Source organism: Pelodiscus sinensis, chromosome 7, assembly GCF_052426305.1.
Source record: "Pelodiscus sinensis isolate ZL-2025 chromosome 7, ASM5242630v1, whole genome shotgun sequence".
In the NCBI taxonomy this organism is placed as follows: domain Eukaryota; kingdom Metazoa; phylum Chordata; order Testudines; family Trionychidae; genus Pelodiscus; species Pelodiscus sinensis.
Genome location: NC_143058.1, coordinates 29993644 through 30015435, shown reverse-complemented (window position 1 = coordinate 30015435; position 21792 = coordinate 29993644). Strand labels below are relative to the sequence as shown.

The 21792-nt window shown below is 43.8% G+C and overlaps 1 protein-coding gene across 5 annotated transcripts in view; it reads left to right on the top strand.

The window, feature by feature from the left end:
- CACNB4 (calcium voltage-gated channel auxiliary subunit beta 4) overlaps positions 1–21792 on the top strand; it is a 232607-nt gene that overhangs the window by 80737 nt on the left and 130078 nt on the right. The window contains exon 1 of one of the 5 annotated variants that reach the window (XM_075933404.2): positions 4505–4763. The exons of the other annotated variants lie outside the window; for them this stretch is intronic. Within the exon in view, the coding sequence (XP_075789519.1) occupies positions 4719–4763 (45 nt within the window). The 5' untranslated portion in view covers positions 4505–4718. Of the gene's footprint in view, positions 1–4504; positions 4764–21792 lie in introns of those variants that run through there. 5 annotated transcript variants of the gene reach the window in all.

Sequence of the window (21792 nt, the reverse complement as noted above, 5' to 3'; positions counted from 1 at the left end):
TCTCTCCTGAACGGACACACAAGCATACAGCTTACAGAGAACTCCTGCTTAACAACAGACCTTGTCTCTAGCTCCCCTTCCGTCCTTTGCATGTCTCTTCCATAGAGCATACATTCAAGTTGAGGAGGAAGGAAAGCCCAAATTAATGTCTTCCTTAAGGGGGACCTGATATTGTCACTGTACTGGCAGTGCAGTGTAGTTATTGTGCAGTGGTTTCCAAGACAACAATAACTTTCACTTAAATGATGCTTTCTAACTGTCTCCATTGCTTAGTTGCATGGTTTTCATGTAATTGATCCCAGAGCCAATTCCTATCTTTGTATATATCCAACTTTTGCAGTGTCAGTTGGTCTTCATGGATGTGAATGTAATTCATACACATTCATTCACCTTTTATTTAGGAAACTAACAGTTATGTGAGAGCTTCCCACATTAATCTTTGATGAAATGTTGACCTTTAATACCTGCTCACAGATTTGTCTGGCAGAACACATTGTGGGTACGTCTAGACTGGCAAGATTTTGCGCAAAAGCGGCTGCTTTAGCGCAAAAACTTGCCAGCTGTCTACACTGGCTGCTTGAATTTGCGCAAGAGCACTGACTTTGTAATATACAAAATCAGTGCTTCTTGCACAGATACTTTCACGCTCCCGCTTGGGAAAAAGCCCTCTTGCGCAAGAATACTTGCGCAAGAAGGCCAGTGTAGACAGGGAAGAACTGTTTTGTGCAAAAAAGCCCCGATGGCTAAAATGGCGATCGGGGCTTTCTTGCACAAAATCGCGTCTAGACTGGCCATGGATGCTTTGGCACAGATGCTTTTGCACAAAAAGAGCTTTTGTGCAAATCTAGATTCACTTTTGCAGAAATACTTTTAATGGAAAAAAGTATTTCCGCAAAATCATGCCACTCTAGACGCAGCCACTGTGTTTGAACATTCTACATGCAACTAAATATGCTGCTGATTTCACCCGAGTGTTATTTGAACCACACAGGTACAGCAAGTAACCTGGAAGACCAGCACCAAAAGGGTTAATTTCCAAATTTGAAAAAGCCAGACCTCCATTCTACATAGGTCCACAGAGGCAAATTACTATTAACCTGCAGTATAGTATATATTTTTTTCTTTTTAATTGTCTTGAAGAACTTGACTGACATTTTCCCTTTGACCAGTAAACTACCTCATAAATATTTAGTACAGATCTAGATATGAATTTAGGGTTCCTGTTAGTGTTCTTAAAAACAGTATTTCAGCCATCTCCTTATTAGCATTTTGGTCACAAACCCACATATAAACTAGGAATCCACAGTGTTGTATTTACATGTCAGTTTTTTCCCCATGGAGTGCAGCAGTTGGGGGGGGGGGGGTGTGGAGATATCTAGCCGAGTGTTTCTTAAACTTTTTAAGACTGAGGAACACCAAACAATGTTTTTTTTTTAATGAGGAACACCAAGAGTTTTTGGTTGAGCCACACACACACACACACACACACACACTCTCTCTCTCTCTCTCTCTCTCTCTCTCTCTCACACTCACACTCACACACACCCCTTGAACACCAGAGGACACTTATTGACAATGACAATATTCGCTCATTGCCCAATGATAATTTAAGTATCTTTTTAATTCTCTTTTGAAAAGCGGAACATCTTTTTTTTCATCTAAGTATCCCACACATAACCTGTCAATCGCTAGCCATTAAATAAAAAAAAAGTTATCCAACAAAGAAACAACATTGTATCTGCCCCCCCCCCCTAGCTGTCCTGGGTAGCAAGTGAGGGCTAAATGCAGCGGTGCAAAGACCCAGTTGGGGTGGTGGCTGTAGGGCAGTTCTCTTCCCTGGCAGACAGGATCTCCAGACCATCAGCAGAGACAGCCAATCAGAGCTGGCCCTGCTTCTGGCCCTGCAACGCTCCTCCCTTCTGGCAAGGGGTGCAACCGAGGTACAGAGCTTTCCCAGGCAATTGCAAGCTGGGCGCAGAAGCACATGAAGAGGAACGCGGGTAGCCCCACCTCATTTCCTGCCACATCATCATTTGCTCACCTCTTCCACCCTTTGCGCGGAAGCACTCGAGGAGGAACGTGGGTAGCCCCACCTCATTTCCTGCCACATCATCACTCGCTCACCTCTTCCACCCTTCGCACCACCCGCTGTGTCTCAGCGGCTCTAGCGGCCGTTATTTTTCCTCAACGGTCATGGCACACCTGTGAGTTCTCTGCGGAACACAGTTTAAGAAACAAGGATCTAGCCAGACTCCTCCTTATGAATAGCCCCTATTAAATGAATAGGACTTCTCCATTGAGTTATGCATATGGAATTTGACCTTCGAAAAGTTTATTTCTCACTCTATTAATTCATTTTAGACTGTCTCTTTACAACTTTTAAATACAATCCTGTTATTGCATCTTTTTGAAAGCTATTCCGCTTAATCAGTGAACATATTTTAATAACTCCATATATTAGAATGATGATATCTAGATTAAAATGTAAGAGAAAACAAGTGGAATAGGAAATGGAGTAATCGCACTGATTTGGGGACATACTTTACAAATGTATGTCAAAGTTCATTGAAGATTTTTTTCTTTTTGTTCTTTCTTTTTATTTAATATGCTTATTTTGAATTACCAAATTATTCTGATCTTGCATCTAAAATGTCCTTCAAATAATCTGACATTTAAAAGATTCCTAAAACATTGCATTTGTTTCTATCATGGACTTAATATTTTTAATGATAACTATATTCAGTATAAATGCATAAGCAATGCGATTTCCCTGCTCTTTAATTTTTCTTCACCTGTACAGTGTAAGATTGCAGAAGTTGATATTTGGGTTTTCTCAACCTGTCATAGGATTCTGTAATTCATAAACAATATATATTTTAGTTGTTAGGTCCTTGGCCATTTAGTTGTTGTTGAATGTTTTGAGTCCCTTTGGGTGGACTAAAAATGCTGATTTTATTACATGCGCCTAAAATTCCTTGGTGATTCCTAACATCCTACTGACTTGAACAAAATAACAACTGACAGCACAACAAGTGCAGAAACACAAGGACTAATTGGCCAGGCAGACTAGAGAAACTAATGAAGTAAAGGTGCCGCACTAAATTCTAGAATGTAGGCTACTCCAAATCCTGTTGCTGCTTTATGCTGCAAATACTGTATATGCAAAAGCATACAGAGATCATGATATTCTTCCATTGTCAGTGTTTTGATCTTTTAGGACCCAGTTTAGGTCATGATTCAGCAAAATACTTAAACACATTGTCTGTGTTTACACATGTTATTTGTACAGTCTAGTAATTCCTATTTTAGAGCAGGACCTTATTATGTATGATAGGTGCTATACAAGCACCAAGATGGGCTCCAGTCCTATTGGCGTCAATGAAATTATTCTCAGACTGAAAGTTAGGCATGTGTATAAATACCTGTGTTTGATTTTGATCAAACTTAAACAGGTATTAAGGGACATGGTTTAAGGAAAATAATGTTCACTGTCTTGTTCCTAAATGTCCTATTTATGTGGAGTCCGTTACAGTGTGAAAACAAAACATAGACATATTTCTTTGTGATATACTAGTACCTACTGATTCATCTCAAATAAGACTCTTATGAGTAAATGCTGATCAGTGTGTGTCAAGGCATCACAATTTGGCCTCGTATAAATTTTAGTATATACATGTGCAAGATTTTGACCAGCTTACACTTTTAATAAAGGAATACTGAAAATACTTACTTTTTTTTGTTTAGGGTAAAAAGGAACATTAGAATTAAACCAATGTATATAGTTTACTGGAATCAGCTTTTAAAGGAAAATACTTGATAACTGAAACTTACTTGTTGCTCATTAGAAAAATAAAATTTACATTACTGTCCAAGTTTAGGTAGAGTGAATAGATTCTCTTGGTTTCTCTTTATTACTAAAATTGGTGTTTTAAGGAAGTGATGTGTTGTCCCTTTACCCCCTCCTCAAAAGCAGCATTATAATTTAGAGAGGATATTAAAAACGTAATGTGAACAAGAATGAAATATCTTCAGATGCTTTTTCTTTTCTTATCCCTATTGTATCTTTGTATGAAATGACTTCCCCTTTTAAAATTTAAATTACAGTTTTTGTTTAAATCAAAATGCAGATCCTTCCCCTTGAAATACTGTATGCTTTTCTTACACTTTGAATTCAAAATCACAATCTTCCAAACATCTATAGTGCATATTTACAATACAGAGTTTAACAAGTGGGAAGAGGGTTTCAGTGGTGAAAACTCTCCATATATAAATACCCCCTTTTTAACTGGAATCAGATTGTATTGTATATGTGTAAAAGAGAGGAAATAATCAAGGGAGAGTGCTTTGCAAAGGTGTGAGCATAGGGCTCCTTATCCACTATCAGAGAATGCTCTTCCAGCTGACTGAAGCAGAGCAAGGAAGCACAGCCAATCACAGAGCTCTTTTCTAGCTCTGTCATCAACCCTTGGTTAAGGAACCGTTTGCTTTTATGCTCTGTATTTGGATGGCAGATAAAATGCCAGGTCTGGGCTGCCTCTAGGGATAACCTTCCCCTCTATGATGTGAATGAATAGCATCTTGGCTGAGGAATCCACAGAAAATTGACAAGGCAGGCTCCGCTCCCCTGCATAGGCCTTTTTTACATTTTTACCCTAGCTGTGGCTTTGTAGCAATTTCAGTTTTGCATTGAGAGGTGTGTTTTGGATTATCAGACCTCCATGTATGACAATTTGTACCTGCATGGATTTGAAGACTCCGAAGCGGTAAGTATTTTCATCTATATTATTTTCTTGAACAGCCTAATAAAATATGCAGAGGAGAGAGAGAAAGAGGGAAGGAGAGAGAAAGAAAGAGAGAGAGAGATATTTAGGCTTTGTTTTTGGGTTTAGCTGATTTCTTGGTGTTGCACCAAAGACAGTTTGGAGTCACCTGAAATAATCCTCCATTACATAATTTCTTGTCAAGCAATAAAATTTAGGGGCTTTCAAGAGAGGCTTGAAAGCATTTTGTGTACCATAATTTACTAATTACAAGCTATATGTCTGCTTTCTCAGGGAGTGTACGAATGCTTCACAGAAGATGGCTTTACATATGCAGAAGCAGTTACAGCTAATGTGTACGTTGTATTCATCAGCATAACAGGAAAAGATGTTCATTATATAATACTTAATGTTTGTTTGATCCAGCAGGAACAGAGTTTCTTAGTTGCCATCTGTGTTATGTGCTCTCAACCCAAGTGATCAGTGTAGCTGCATTGATTTTCTTAACAAAGAGACAGTGTAAGTGTTTACTGTAATATAATCTTGCAGTATCACAATGACAGAATGTAGTATTAAAATACAGTCCAAAGAGGCTGAGGTGTTTTCATTTTTGTTTAATTAGAAATTTTTTCCCCTCCCTCTCACTCATCATAACAATCCTGCTAGTAAAATCTATTAAAATATTAACAGAATGGTTCACTGGGAATCCTAAAAACCATGTCAGTTTTGGCATAGCGTGGAATTTAGGCTGGGAAATATTAATCATTAGTGCCTGAAAATCTTAGGTGGTTGTGGCTAATGCAGGCACCTTCTTTCTTTGGTGGCTAAACAAAAGCCTTGAGAGGCAAAATTACCAAGGGGAAAGAATATTGCTTAGACTACCATGGCGATGCACATGCTGATCTGTATTAAACATGAATGTGTTACATAAGGCTCATGGCCAAGTCTCAAAATACACAGATTATAACATAAAATATTTTGTACGTCAGTGCAGATATATGTGCCCACTGATGTATCCACAGGAGAATGATAAGATCCCATATCGTTTCAGAGAAAGCTTTTTTCTTGTCTGGCACTGTGGTCTTATCAGGCTCCAACTACAAAGTGTAATCTGTCTACATGTTGCCTCACATGCTAGCAACTTATCTTAGTCAATTTATTTCAGAGGGAGAGGAATCTGAAATATTCAGAGTTGAACTTAAAGAATGCAATGTGCCATATTAGGACAGAAAAAGAAGAGAAAGTCTAAAGTATTTGAATCCCTAGAAAGTGTTGTTTCTGTGAGTCAGTTTCAAAACTACTTTATTTCTACAACTGTTCTCTTACACCCTCCTGCCCCCCCTCTCCCCCACCACACCACACCACACCCCTCTTTCTTTCTCTCCATGTATTTCCATGTCAGTTGTTAGCAGTTTTCTTCTGGACATACTCATAACAATAGGGTAGAGCCATCTAGGTATCTCTGTAGACTAGGAATTATTAGCATAATAATACTTGTGTAATTGAGAACTGTTTCAATTCTTGATGCACTGGTTTGGAGGAAAAACATTTAAATGTACTTTACTCCAGCCCTTTGGCAGACTGTAGTTTCCCTGTAAGATGAAAAAATTGGAAGTGCAATTGACTATGTGGTTGAGATGGCTAAGTTGTTGAGTGGTTGGCACAATAGAGCTGTATTACTTTTGACTAAGAACCAGATCTTTAAAGGTATTTAGATACTTGAAGATGATAGGTGCCTAATGGGATTTTTTTCTGGAGTGCCTGATTCCCATTAATTTCAATCAGGCTGTGAGTGGTTTGCCCACATCATTTATGATTTGAGTAGATCAGATTTAAGATTGAGGAAAGTGAAAAAGCAATTGTGCCCTAGGTTTCCAAATATTTCATTGTAAGAGATTCTTGGTAACAGGGATACTCTTGAAGTTTTATCTTGTAATATTTGATGTTTTTGACCAACTGAGCTTTGGGGATGATATAAATATACAAGAAGCTCAACTTTCATTTTTTTTTTTAAGTAAGCCCTCTCATTTTTAGGAAGCAAAGATGGAAAAGAAGGCATAAACATGAAGGGACAAATAAAAAGAACCAATTAACACATTTTTTGCAACTCTAATGACTTAAGCTAGTCTTATGATTATTTTGGATCCTGACTCATGATTTCTGAGTTCTTGGGGTGGCAGTACTGTGGTGATCATATACAGAAGAAAAGTCTTTCATACAGCATGAAATGATGCAAATGCAGCTTTAAATCTGATAGGCAAGAGTAGGCCTATGTAAGTGAAATAATATACTAAAAAATAAACTAGCGCAGCTGTATCAGGGCCTCTGTTATTTTTAGAACAAAGACATTAATGCATGCAATTCTGAGTGTGAACGAATTAAACAAACACAGGATCCTTTTTTTAGGAGTCAAAAGGCATACCCCAAATGTTTTGCAGTTACTAAAGATAAAGGATATATAGTGTACTCCCTCTCTTGTTTTCTGCAGCAGACAGATCTGTGGCCAAGTACCATCTGCTACTGACAAAACTCCCAGCACCCAGTAAATAAATATATATCAAAATGAGTCAGGCTAGAACAGTAACACCTTGTTAAAGATGACACTTGTCCTTATAAAACAGACCCATATAGCATTCTTCACTAATGACCGAGCACAGCAAACTAATCTGTGAGATGGATGAGTTCTATAGAATGCTACAGATCTTCTCTAGATCTTTAGTGAGGGACTTGGGATGACAAAATGGTATTGTGAATAATCTCACGATAGTCTTTATTTTGCATTCTGTGAACCAGACTCCTCTTGAATGTTCTGGCAGAAGTCCTGGAGCAGCGCCTAAATAGTAGAAAGCCATGGCACCCTAGGGGACTAACTCCTTTCTCCCAGGAGGGATAGTGCTGCTTGGAAAGTTATGGCTCTTGTTCAAGAAAGAGCATGGCTAGTACAGTCAATGAACGTGCTGACTCAGCATTTTCCCTAAATCGAACTCCTATAGCGATACCGTTGAAGTTAAAGCTCCTCTCCCCACTGAAAAAGCTAGCACATGCCAATCTGAAACGCTACCTGCCCTCTGAGCAGATGGGTTTCCCTTGATGAGTCAAGGAGCTGTGCTACCACAAATAGGGATATGTCAGTGAATCTGTCTCTCTAAGTTTTATGTTAAAGGTGTTGTGTACATTTCATATGAATGAATTGTTTAATAAGTTTTGCTTTCCTGTAACATGTATGCCCTCAAAGACCTCTTCTTCATTGCTCTCTAGGCAATACTTGTCATCTGCCACTGTACCACACACATATCACTGCCTCGCGTCAAATGTGGGGTAACTCAAGCATCAGTAGAGCCTTGAAACTTTTCAGAAGCATTTTTTTACTCTATCCCAAAAGGTCTGGAGAGCAGATGTTTTCAGTGGCTGAACTACTTTATAAGTTCATGCCTGATCCAAAGGTTACTTGAGCAAATTTATTCTGTTATCTTTATTTTTAAGCTGAACAGATCGATAATTCTGGTACATTACAGTGTTTTCAACTTCTGTTGCTACATAGAGTGGGGATTTGGAAGCTCTAGAAACACACACAGAATGAGGACAGTGCCACATATACAGAAGTACAAGTTACACTAATATATGTACAAGTTACACTGTGTATGCAACCTGAGAGAGCCCAGGCATTGGCCAATGCCATATTTCTGCTCTCATACCCAGACATTTCTAATCTGGGGGATCTCTCAAAGGTGGTCATAGAGAGAGAGGGGGGTAGTTCCTGCTGGAATTGTCCCAGTGAGGTCTTCCCATGATAGCGTAGTCACAGAACCTCTTTATCCTTTTGTTATGACCATGCCTACACATGATACATAGACACAGAGTTAAACCCTCTTTTCCTTGTCTGTTCTTCCATCTCCGTATATTTTGGAGTGCCCTGCTTTTCATAGGTTGTTCTTAGTTACCCTTATTCTCATAAGCATCTGTCAGGAGGCATGCCCGTGACTGCCTCCCCCCCACCGTGCCTCAGTGCCCCTAATCGACTGTCTCCAGTCGGTCCCACGCGGGGCCGCCTACAGTCTGTCTCAGGTGCTCATCACTATCTCCCTCTCTTCTACGCCAGCCTGGCCTTCCTAGTCCCTGCTTATAGTGCCGCCGCGGTCCCCTCGGTACGGGGAAAGGGGTGCCATGAAAGGGAGAAGGGGGGGCCAGGACCCGCCCTCGCTCACGGGCCCCAGCCTAGGGTCCTAAGGACTTGGATCCATGAAGGATCCAGTCTGGTCAGTGGGGCGAGTCGCCTAAACGCACTGACCCGCCAACCACACCGGGTTCTGCCCTAGGCTACTTCCCTTCCCTTCCCCCCGAGAAAGCCCCTCCGCCACGGCGCCCACCTTCCTCTTCGTGTACAGGATTGCTGGTGGAAGTGACACGGTTCCTAGCAAGGGCAGACTGTTTCCTCTCTGGCTTCGGGCTTCTGCTCCTGCCCCGGCCTTCCTGCCGGGTTCGGTCCTCCTCCGGGTCTGGGCCAGCATGCCCTTCTTAAATGGCCGCCGCCGCCGCCCTCCCCAGCCTATCACGGGCAGGGGCCAGCCCGCGGGGTTGCCCCGGCCCCACTCAACACCGGTGTCGCCTCGTACCATCCCGGGACAGTGCGCACCCCGCCTCCTTCCTCGGGGGCGGGGCCGTTATTCGCTCTCTCTGCTCGCTCCGGGGCCTCCTTGACGTCGTCCCTGCTGACGTCAGCCCGGAGCGACGACTGAGCGGCGTGGGAGCAGGCGGTGCACTGGTGAGCCTCTCTGCTGCGGCGGCTGGCCAGGGCTTCCCCAGCCGCGGATAAGGGACGGGGCGAGGACACCCCGTCACAGCATCGTACTAACATTTCCATTAACTGTTTCTGGGGAACCTGCAATCAGCACAGAACTTTCTGTGATGTTACAATCAGGTGTCTTGAAGCTTGGATGGGTACATTACAACATATGACGTCACCTATTGGGACTTTTTCTAGCAATCTTGTGATTTAACTGGCATAGGAAAAACTTAAAAAACAACGAATGGTCTAGCAGCTCCTTAAAGACTAACAAAATTTAGGTGCTACTAGACGACTCGTTTAAATTTTTCCAGTTACAGACTAACTCGGCTACCCCTCTGAAGTTTTTGAACTAGCATAGGGTTTTTCTTAGGTAATACCCTTCTGTCAAGCTTTCTTAAGCCTAGTGTGGGTAACCTAAAATTTTACAGGACTCAACCGGTAGGCCTGGTATTACAGCTGTGTTTTACTTGTATTCCTAATACACACTCGTTGCTCCTAAATACTTTTCAGTCTTACAGTCCCACCCTACTCATAACTATTCATCACCTCTTGATTATATATGACATAACATAGGAGTTCACCATGACAGGAACATTACAATAGTAAAATGAATGAATTGTCTACAGTTCACTGATGCATAATATGCACTTTAAATGGAGTCAGCAAGTAATTATTTAACATTTTGGGGGAATCACGGTTGGGAGTAAAACTTGTGATAGTGTGATGCTGTGTAAATGTTCATTGGTCTGAAACAGATGTACATTGAATGCTGAACTACTTCAGGATAGCCTAGAAGCATTAGAATTACTCAGTACTCTGGCCCGGCTGTGAATAGAACAGAGTGGCTTTGCGTGTTCATTGTAATGTTGAATTTGCACCTATCTCAGTGTGCTAAATCTTTTTTAATTGCATTGAGGGCAGATTAGGATTTCCTCGTTCTATAAAAGGGTTATATTGTGATTCTGTAGAATTTATGGAATAGAAGAAATGTCCATTGAGACATTGTAGAGTTGCCAGCTTTTGTGACAGGATGGGCTGGGTGTCGTTTGCAGCAGTGGTGTCCAGTCTGCTTGGTCAGGAAAGTTGGTAACCCTAGACATAAGTGCCACCAAAATTAATGTATTATCATAACAGAGAGAGGTCAGTTTTTTCTTTATAGGTACTCCCCTCACAAAGGTGCAAGATTGATGGTGTTGGTAGAGCACATATGGAATAATTGATTAGGCAGCACATAGACTGGAAAATATGCTGTAAGAGGAGGTGTAATATTTGTTGAAGCTAAGCAATAAATTAATTGTGTGTGAATGTGCTTATCTATATAGATATAAATATGGATATTAGGTAAACTTCAATACTTACTTTATCTAAATGTATAATTGTTAAAAACCATCTATATATCTATATCTATATCTATATCTATATCATGTGTGTATGTATGTAACACATCTTACCAGCTGTGATGATTAATGATAGGTGGGTGATATGCTAGCATGAGACTTTTTTTGCAGGAGGAAATTGTGTGTTTGAAAATAAAGAAAAATACCTACAAGAGTCTTTCTGTTTTCACAGACATAAGTAGGTTCTTGTAATGCAAGGGATGTGGGGGCTTATGCCCTTTCATGGGCTGGAAAGAAAGGTGCATGTTACCAATCATAGTCCCTCACCCTGGATTTCTCTCTGCAAGCAGTCCATACACACTTTTAACATAAATTCAGTTTTCTTGGTTTACAGTGTCTTACGCAATGCATGCCCTATCACCATGAGCTTTTCCCAAGCATTGGCATACTCCCTAACCACCGAGAGAGGAAAAAGAGGTCTTGCCTCTCTGAGATGCTTTTTTAGCTCTTTCTTGTAACCCCTTTTCTCCCTTCTTTTTTTTTTTAATATAGTCTTTAGCTGACAAGCTGAAGCCCCTTGTTAACTGGTTAATAACCCAGTCCAAATCAACTCTCTCCCAATTTCTATCTTGTGGGGATGCTTACAAAGTGCAGGGAGTGGCGAACCAGGGCCAGGTGACTCCTACTCTGTCATTTTGCACCACCAAGGAGGGAGATTCAAAGATCTTGGAAGATAGACAAAAACTGACCTTAAGAGGTGAAAGGTTTCTCATTCTGTACATAGGCAATGTTGTCCAGTCTTTTGATTCTGTATTAGTTAAAGATAAATCAGCTAATACTCTTCTTAGTTTGACAGAGTGCTGCCCCATTACCAGACCCAGAAGTATTAGCTGTGATGAGAACCTGCTGTGCATGAGAGGCATTTACACTTGAGAATCGTGTTTTGTCCTTGTAGTATTATTAGCACAATTAACAAAAACACAAATGCTTCATCCTAGCAAAGTAGATAATACATCAAAGTGTCCTGTGTCTGAGCATCTATATGCTTTTGCAGTCTCTTAATGAAAAACAAAAAAAAATTGATTATATTTATTTATTTTTTATCAGTTGAAGTCTTGATAGGACAAGGAAGGCAAAGAAGAAAATGCCATAGGAAAAGTAAACCTCATATTTTGAGGAATAAGGGATCTTGCGCAAAAGTGTGTGTTTCCAACAAATGGCCCCATCTACACGAGGCTTTTTTAACGGCAAAACCTCTTCCGCGAAAAGGATCATTAGAGGATATGCAAATAGTGCTTTGTAGGAATCCAACAGTCTGGCATTCCTGATACTGGAAAGTTCAGGGTATAAAAACTCATAAGTCAGAAGGTTTAAGACAATAAAAGGGTATTGATTAAGAAAATCACTGTTATTTACTTTTAGTATTGCATTTAACTAGATGCAATGGGAAAACATAAAAAACAGCGAATAGTCCTACAGCACCTTAGAGACTAACAAAAAAAATGTAGATGGTATCCTGAGCTTTTGAGGGTATAGCCCATTTCTTCAGATGAATGGAGCAAAAAAGGAGAAAGAGAGGATGGGGCGGGAAGGAGAAAGGAAAAAAATTGTCAGTTAGAGTGTCTGCGCTAAGTGATGCTAGTAAAGTGGGCTATAAATGCCTGATACTTAACTTGTAATGTCTTTAGGGTGTTGAATGTAGTGGCCCATCCAAGTAATGTCTTTGTTCAGACCTTGATTCAAGGTGTCAAACTTGTAAATGAAACCAAATTCTGCAACTTCTCTCTCCAGCTGTTTTTTTTTAAATGGCTTTGTAATAATATAGTCACTTTTAGATCCATTAGTGAGTGTCCAGGATGCAATGGGCTTATTTTGTAGTTAGGAAAGTTCAATGTATCAGCTGTGTCATCCCTGAATTGCTTATAACTCCTTAGAGGATAAATGTAACTTTTTTTCTTCTTTTAGTTTAAAATTCAGGGTTTTTACCCCTTACCTGAACCTCAAAGATTAACCAGGTTTAGCTAGTTTACATGTCCTTGCTCATCAAATAGATGTTCTTATGAATTTGTATAATAGTCACACCTAGAAGACTCTGCCAGATGGGGGCTTCATTGTGGCAGGTACTGTACAGAGAGCAGTAGATGCTGCCTGCCCTGCAGAACTTAGTGTGAATAGAGAAGATGGACAAAGGATGGAAGAACAGAATTATTTTTATTAACTGCACTTGGGAGAGGGGATTTTCACCCTCTCTAGAGATCTACATTTGTGCAAAGTGGGTGTAAAATGTTACCAGATCAGAATGGCTGCATTTCACACCCTCTGTTGCACTTACTCAGCGCAGGTGTAAATACCTATGCAGGGTAGTGGAGACTCCGAGGCCCAGATACTAAGGGCCTGACCCAGAGCTACTGATCATCTCTTAGGGTATGTCTACACTACCCTCCTAGTTCGAACTAGGAGGGTAATGTAGGCATACCGCACTTGCAAATGAAGCCCGTGATTTGAATTTCCCGGGCTTCATTTGCATAAGCGGGGAGCCGCCATTTTTAAAACCCCGCTGGTTCGAACCCCGTGCAGCGCGGCTACACGGGGCTCGAACTAGGTAGTTCGGACTAGGCTTCCTATTCCGAACTACCGGTACACCTCGTACCGGTACATGAGGTGTACCGGTAGTTCGGAATAGGAAGCCTAGTCCGAACTACCTAGTTCGAGCCCCGTGTAGCCGCGCTGCACGGGGTTCGAACCAGCGGGGTTTTAAAAATGGCGGCTCCCCGCTTATGCAAATGAAGCCTGGGAAATTCAAATCCCGGGCTTCATTTGCAAGTGCGGTATGCCTACATTACCCCGCTAGTTCGAACTAGCGGGGTAGTGTAGACATACCCTTATTGATTTCTCAGAGCTTAGGATAAGGCCCTAAGAGAGATATTGAAGATGCCACAGGAAGTCTGTGGAAAACCTGGGAGTGAAACTCAGAATCCCAGAGTCCCAGTCCAGTGAATGTTAGTCTGATTTAAGGATGGCAGATATTATTAACTTGCTTCAGGGGGTATCCGAGTTAGTCAGTACAGGATAAACTTAAAAAACAGCAAAGTCTGGTATCAGAGGGGTAGCCATGTGACGAAGTGGGTCTTTGCCCACGAAAGCTTATGCTCTTACGCTTCAGTTAGTCTATAAGGTGCCACAGGACTCCTCGTCGCTTTTGCAGATTCAGACTAACACGGCTACCCCTCTGATACCAGACTTTGTTGTTTTTTAAGTTTATCCTGTACAGACTAACAAAACATGTAGATAGTATCATGAGCTTTCGTGGGCACAGCCCACTTCTTCAGATGATCAGAGTGCTGGATGTCCTCCCCTCCCATTTCTTTCCTTATCTCACCCCCCACCCCCTTCTCCCCTATTTGTTTTAGTTCTAGACATCCAACACTCTGGTCATCTGAAGAAGTGGGTTGTGCCCACAAAAGCTCATGATACCATCCACATGTCTTTAAAGTGTTACCAGACTGTTTTTTAAGTTTATTATTAATTTGGATAGTTCAGGTTATTGGCTCACCAACTGAACTAATCCAAAGATATGTCCCAGAATCAGGCTGCACAAAATATACCAGGAATCTTCAGGGGTCTGACAGGATGTTCACATTGAGACAAAATAATTTTAAACTTTATTAAAATATATGGAATTGAAATCAAATAGCAATTTGAGTAGTAAAGTAAATCAGGGTTAAAAATGCAGTATTATTAATCTAAGATACGGTATTATTTATATAAGTGGTGGTTATTATATTCATGCCCAGTCTTGATAACCTGGTGATAAGAGATAAAGGATGAGCCTTGCCTCTGGTACAGCAGTTAAAGTACGTGTTTCTCAGTTCTCAGCCAAGAGGTGCAAAGGCTAATGTTAAAAGCTTGTTGAAACTAATTTAGTTTACCTGACTGACCTAAATCTAGATTAAATTAAGAGACCATTAGAAAAATAAAATGTAAAGACTAAGTTTAGAGACAATTCTCAACTTCTAACTCCTTCTGCCCTTCTTTTTCTCTCTCTCCTCCTTTTCTTTTTTTTTCCTTTCCTTTTCTTCACCTAATCAAAGCTCTGGGAAACCTGTTTTATATGTATTAGAGCCTGGGACCTCCTTCTGTGCCCAAATTTAACTTCCTCACCCACAAACTATTGGGGTACACTTATCTATTGACTGGACACACGTAACATTTTTGTATGTATTGGTGGCATGTACATACATATTATAATTCCATATCATTCTCACCTACATTATTTCTATGTTATTTTTGTTGTTCTTATGGTGTACTTGTTAAATTTTAGTGTTCTTGGAAGCTCCTTGTCGAGGGGCAAACCCCCTTGATGTTCGCCAAAGTTTGGGTCACTGCCCCCTTTCCTCAGGGCAAACATGGCCCATAAGCTCAGTTCATAGCAAATGTCCCTCTATCAGAGTATATACAGTAAAACTCCAGTGGTCCGGAATCCAATGGTCCAGCACCATCAGGAACCCGGAAGTGCTCCGGGCAGCCGGACAATTGGAGCTGCTCTGCCCCCGGCTTCCCCGATTCAGCCACTGCTGAAACTGACCAGCGGCTGACTCAGGGAAGCCGGGGCAGAGCAGCTAGGATGCTGCTGGGTTGGTCCCATAGCGTCGCCCATCGGCGCTGCGGAACCAACCCGGCAACATCCCAGCTGCTCTTCCCCAGACTTCCCCAAGTCAGCCACTGCTGAAACTGACCAGCGGCTGATGTGCTGTGCAGCTGGGGTGCTCTTCCCCGGCTTCCCGGAGTCAGCCGCTGGTCAGTTTCAGCAGCAGCTGACTTGGGGAAGTCTGGGGCAGAGCAGCTGAGGTGCTGCCGGGTTGGTCCCGCAGTGCTGAGGGGCGCATTCCCCCCCACTCTACCCCAGACCTCTCATAGCCCCCCCCTTCCTATAGTCCGGCATATATGATAATCTGGCACCCCCTAGGTCCTAAAGGTGCCGGACTATCAGAAGTATACTGTATGGCCTATGGGCCTAGTCCAAAGCACAGTTCCTTCTATCAGGGAATATTCGGCCCTGAAGGCTAGTCCACAGGTAAGCCTCCCAGATTGCCTGGAAGCAGGGTTGTTGTGGGGTGGGGGAGGTAGGGGCACCCGGGTCCCAGCCCAGGGCCCAGTTCACAGTGGCGGGTTCCACTGCCTGCTCAGCAGGGTTTCCTACCAAAACACACCGAGCTCCTGGAGGACAATCCTCTGCCCTGGGCTACTTCCTACTGTTCTCCTCAGCTCTCGGGCCGTCACTTGGTGGGTCAGACCCTCCCAGGCGGCCTTCCTGGCCGGGGCTGTTACGGTGGCTCGGGCTGCTGTGGAGCTCGGGCCTGAGCTCCTTCTTCTCTGGCAGTCAGCTCTGAGTGGCTCCCAAGGCTTTTATACACTGCCTCTCTTGAGAGGATGCCCAGCAGGGCTGTGGGGTTGGGACCTTTTCAGCCAGCTGGGCCAGGGCAACTCTCTGTCCATCAGTGCGGGGTAGTTACATCCTGTCACACATCCTCCCTCTTAACTGGGTGGCTGGCCCCTGCTCTGGCTTGGCCGCCTTCTCCTCTACCAGAGAAAAGAAATCCACATTTATATGGGTCTTACCTGGCCAGTGGGCCATGCTAAAATCATTCAGCTGCAAAGATAGGTACCACTGCATGATCCTGGGGTTGGTCTCTTTCATGCTATTCAATCATCTTAGAGGGGTGTGCTTGGTCACTAACTGAAAGGGGTTCCCCACTAGGTAGCGACAAGGAGTCCTGTAGCACCTTATAGTCTAACAGATGTATAGGAGCATAAACTTTTGTGGGCAAAAACCCACTTCATCAGATCTTTGCTCACAAAAGCTTATGCTCCTATACATCTGTTAGTCTATAAGGTGCTACAGGACTCCTTGTCGCTTTTGCAGATCCAGACTAACACGGCTACCCTTCTGATACTTGACCCCAGTATGTAGTACCTTAATGCATTGACTGCCCATTTCACCGCTAGTGCTTCCTTTTCAATGGTCAAGTACTTCTGTTCACACGGGAATAGCTTCCTACTCAATTAGAGTACGGGGTGTTCTCTGTTGACCTCTTGGGACAGTATGGTCCCTAACCCCCTTTTGGAGATGTCGGTCTGCAAAATAAAGTGCCTCAAGAAATCTGGGTGGAACAAAACCGGGGCCTTAGTTAAACGGTCTTTCAGATTTTGGAAGGCGCTCTCACAGACCTGGGACCACCACACTTTCTTTGGCACTGAGCTCTTCGTTAGATCAGATAATGGCACCACCAATGTTGCAAAGTCTGGCACAAAGTGGCGGTAATACCCTGCTAGCCCTAAAAATTGGCATACTTGCCTCTTGGTAGTGGGGGTTTTTGTATTCTTTCAAGGCTCACACTTTGTCTACCAGCGGGTGTAGAGTTCCTTGTGCGACCGTGTACCCCAGGTAGGTCACCTCATGGTGCCCCAAATGACACTTCCTCAGGTTTGCTGTGAGCCCCGCATCTCCCAAAGTCTTTAGCACGGCCTCCAGGTGCTGGAGGTATTCTGGCCACGTCTGACTATAGACCACTATGTCATCTATATAGGCAGCATATGACTGATGGGGTTGTAGCAGCTGATCCATCAACCTCTGAAACGTGGTGTAATTCAAAGGGCATGGTGACAAACTAATATAGGCCAAACGGGGTGGGAAAGGCTGTCTTCTCTCTGGAGGCTGGCATCAGGGGGATCTGCCAATAGCCCTTGGTCAAATCTAAAGTAGAGCTGTACCTTGCGTTGCCCAGCCTCTCTAATAACTCGTCGACCCTCAGCATTGGATAGGCGTCAAAACGTGATAGAGCATTTACTTTGCAGAAAAACACGCTAGGGCATTTACATTTACTGGCTGGGGCTGTTGCTGTGGTTGCTGAAGATGCAGCTGAGGCTGGGGCTGCTGGAGTGCAGTCCTGAGCTTCTTCCTCTCTGGCAGTCAGCCCTAACTGAGTGTCTCCTGAGGCTTTTATACACTACTTCTCTTGTGGGGATGGGGGTGGGGCCTTTTTGGTCAGCTGGGCTAGAGCAACTCCCTGTCCCTCAGTGCAGGATAGATAGATATTCCTTAGTGCGGGGTAGATACCCTGTCCCTCAGTGCGGGGTCTCTTGCATTTTACTTATGGTCTTATAACCAATACTAAAATATAGGCAGTCCCCCGGTTACGTACAAGATAGGGACTGTAGGTTTGTTCTTAAGTTGAATTTGTATGTAAGTTGGAACTGGTACATATTGTAGGGGAAACTCTAGCCAAACATTTCTCCAGAGCTCAGTTTTATTCTCCCACATCTCACTTCCCTCAGTCCTTTATTCTCAAGCTGAGGTGTCTGCTGAGAAAAGCCGCTCCGCGTTTCCCTGGTCTGCTGGGGGGGAAGCAGCTAATGCGGGGTTGCCTCACCCCATTTGTAAGTAGGGATCCGATGTACATCGGATCCATGTAACCCAGGGACTGCCTGTATACATTTTTGCTACAACAGTAGCATCGAGAAGGCCCAGCTTCAGTTGTGCTAGAAACTGTACAAACATGTAACAAAGAAATAGTCCCTTTCCCAATGAATTTACAATCTGTGCTGCATGTAGGATGCGACAATAGGTGGATACTACAAACAGATGCAGAAAGAGAGAGTAAATCACAAGGGGCTGTCATTTTACATGCCCAGTGTCAGGCATGCAATGGGAATGAATAAAAATTACAAAATCATGAAATGCTGAAGAAATATTAAAAGAACTAAACATGAATAGCTTCAGAGGGGTAGCTGAGTTAGTCTGTAATTGGAAAAACTTAAAAAACAATGAAGAGTCTAGCAGCACATTAAAGATTAACAAAAGATGTAGATAGTATCATGAGTTTTTTGTGGTTGCAACCTACTTCTTGTATCCATGAAAGCTTATGATACCATCTGCATGTTTTGTTAGTCTTTAAGGTGCTGCTAGACTATTTGTTGTTTAAGTTTAAACATGAATAGTTTAGGTAAGAGTCAATGGACAGGTTGGGGATTGGTGTAAGTGTGTTTGTATGTTATATTTATTTCTTCATCTCTAATGGTGGGAATAAGTGTTGTGATAAGTGAGCTCCTTATTTTTAGCAAACTATCTTCCATCCATGCATGTTGAGTCGGTAGTAAGGAGGGAATGAATTTAAAGGGAGGGCACAACTGTGAAGGAATCACTGAGAATGTTAGGTCCTGGGTGTAGCATTAAATAAAATCAAGCCAAAATCAGGTTCACCTTCAACACTTCTGGATAAAAATACTTTATGAAATCAGGACCTGGTCTGTGTTTGTTCAGTTGTCAGAAGCCAGATAATATAGTGTGCTATGCAAGAGACATCCATTCTCTTTCACTTCCAGTTTAAATTTACCAGATCATAATGCAGCTATTTGCAGACTATTAAGCAGCCAACTAGAGGATCTCATGACTAAGTTGAATATTTTGTGCTACTTCTGAAAAATAACTTTCCTCAAATAAGTCTAGTTTTTGTCCAAGATTTGTGTAAAATGCTGTTAAACCACCAGGTTTGTGTGGCAATTGCTTTAAGGGATCCAAACTGCTAATCTGTAGAATGAAGCTCATAAATCTAACCATGTACTACAGGCAGTCCCCGGGTTACGTACAAGATAGGGACTGTAGGTTTGTTCTTAAGTTGAATCTGTATGTAAGTCGGAACTGGCGTCCAGATTCAGCGGCTGCTGAAACTGACCGCCAGTTCTGACTTACATACAGAATCAACTTAAGAACCCCAGGCGTCCCCAAGTCAGCTGCTGCTGAAACTGATCAGCAGCTGATTCCAGGAAGCCCGGGGCAGAGCAACTTTGCCTCAGGCTTCCTGTAGTCAGCGCTGGTCAGTTTCAGCAGAAGCTGACTTGGGGACGCCTGGGGCAGATCAGCTGGGGTGCTGCTGGGTTGCTCCAGTAGCGCCGCTCCTCGGTGCTACTGGACCAACCCAGCAGCACCCCATCTGCTCTGCCCCAGGCGTCCTGATTCAGCCGCTGCTGAAACTGACCAGCAGTGGCTGAATCAGGACCTGGGGCAGAGCAGCTGGGGTGCTGCCGGGTTGGTCCAGTAGTGCCCAGAGCGGCGCTGCAGGACCAATCGGCAGCGCCCCAGCTGCTCTGCCCCAGGGTCCAAAACAAAAGCCTGGTCTGCTGGGGGGGGGCACACCAGCTGCGCCCCTCCCCCCCAGCAGACCAGGGACACGGGGAGCAGAGCCGCAGCGGCAGCGGGGTGCCGCGCCTCTGAGGCTTTGCTCTGGCAAAGTCTCAGAGATGCGGGACCCGCCGTGGCTGCCGCTTCAGTCCCGGTGCCTGTGGTCTGCTGGGGACGGTCCCCAGCAGACCACAGGCACCGGGACTGAAGCGGCAGCAGCAGCGGTTCCCCGCGCTTCTGAGGCTTTGCAAAGCCTCAGAAGCACGGGAACCCGCCCGGTGCCCCTGGTCTGCTGGAGACGGTCTCCAGCAGACCAGGGGCACCGGAGCAGCTTACGAACGGGGCTTTCTCGCCCCGGAGCTCGCAGGTAGCAATCCGCCACCTCGACCCCCGGGGCGAGAAAGCCCCGTTCATAAGTGTGGATCCGACATAAGTCGGATCCGCATAAGTCGGGGACTGCCTGTATATTCTGTCCTTTCAGAGTTCATTCCTTTTATGACCTGTGGTTTTGGACTTAGAATGGGATAAGTCCTATTCTTTCAGTTATGGAAAGGGGTCCTGGCAGATGGTAGGGATGTCAGGGTGTAGTCAACTACACAATTAACTGATGACCCTGATCTTATCAGTTAATCCTATTGACTAAATGCACTCCCCCACCCCCTGCTTGCTGCCTCTGTATCAGAGGAGCCACCTCCCTCCTTCTGCATCCCACAGAAGGATCCCTCTATGAGGCAGCAAGGTGGGGACATGAGCTGGTTCTGGGGGGAGCCAGTTTAAAAGCTGGTTCCTCCCAGCACTGTCTCCAGGATGCTGCCTGCCCTGCCCTGCCCCCTGCCTCTGAGAGGCAGTGGTGTGGAGGATAGGGGACACTGCTGCAAAGCAGCCCCTGCCTGCAGGAATCCCAGCAGGGAGTTGGGCCCCCTCTGCAGACAGGGGCTGTTGCCACCAAGCAGCCACTGTCTGGCACTAGCCCGTTTGCAGTGGACAGAGCTGTCCGCTACAAACAGGGGCTGCTGGACATAGCACGAGCTGAGACCAAGCAGTCCCGGCTAGCACTGATTGCTGCACCTCTGCATTTTAAATACATCTAAAATGCAGAGCCGCAGCGTGGGTGGCTCCAGAGACTACATGAGCCAGGCCTGCTCATTCCTGGCTGGAGTCGGCTCCTGGAGCTACCCCTGCTGCAGCTCTGCACAGCGGTGCTTATCGACTAAGTGTATAGTCGATAAAAATTTTATCGCCTGTAGGATTAGCCAGATAATTGCATTTTAACATCCTTAGTTTTCACAAATACCTGATAGTTAACATCCCTAGCAGATAAAAAGCTGTAACTGTGTATGCCGCAAATCCTTCTACAATCTGTGGGGCAACAAGTATTTCCTGGAGCTGAGCTACTCCCAGTCTCAAGGCAGCCTGTGGGAATGGTACACCTGTGTGAAAGCCAGCACATTTCCCTACCAGTCAGGCTGTTGTACCAGTCCTTTTCTGAACTTCCAAAAGCACTAATTTTAAAGCAACACCTGAGCATGTGAGATGACTTGCCTCACTTTTCACGAGGTGTAAGATTAATACTTGTCAACAAGTAAGTGGTTTTATCTTGTGTACTTGAGTCAATTGTTGGGGCTGTTGGAAAAATGCCATATTTGGATCAACACTGCTTATAAGCTGAATTCTGTTTTTCAGTTAGTGGGTGAGTGGAGGGACTTTGAGAGCCCCAGGTCCCCAGCTGAA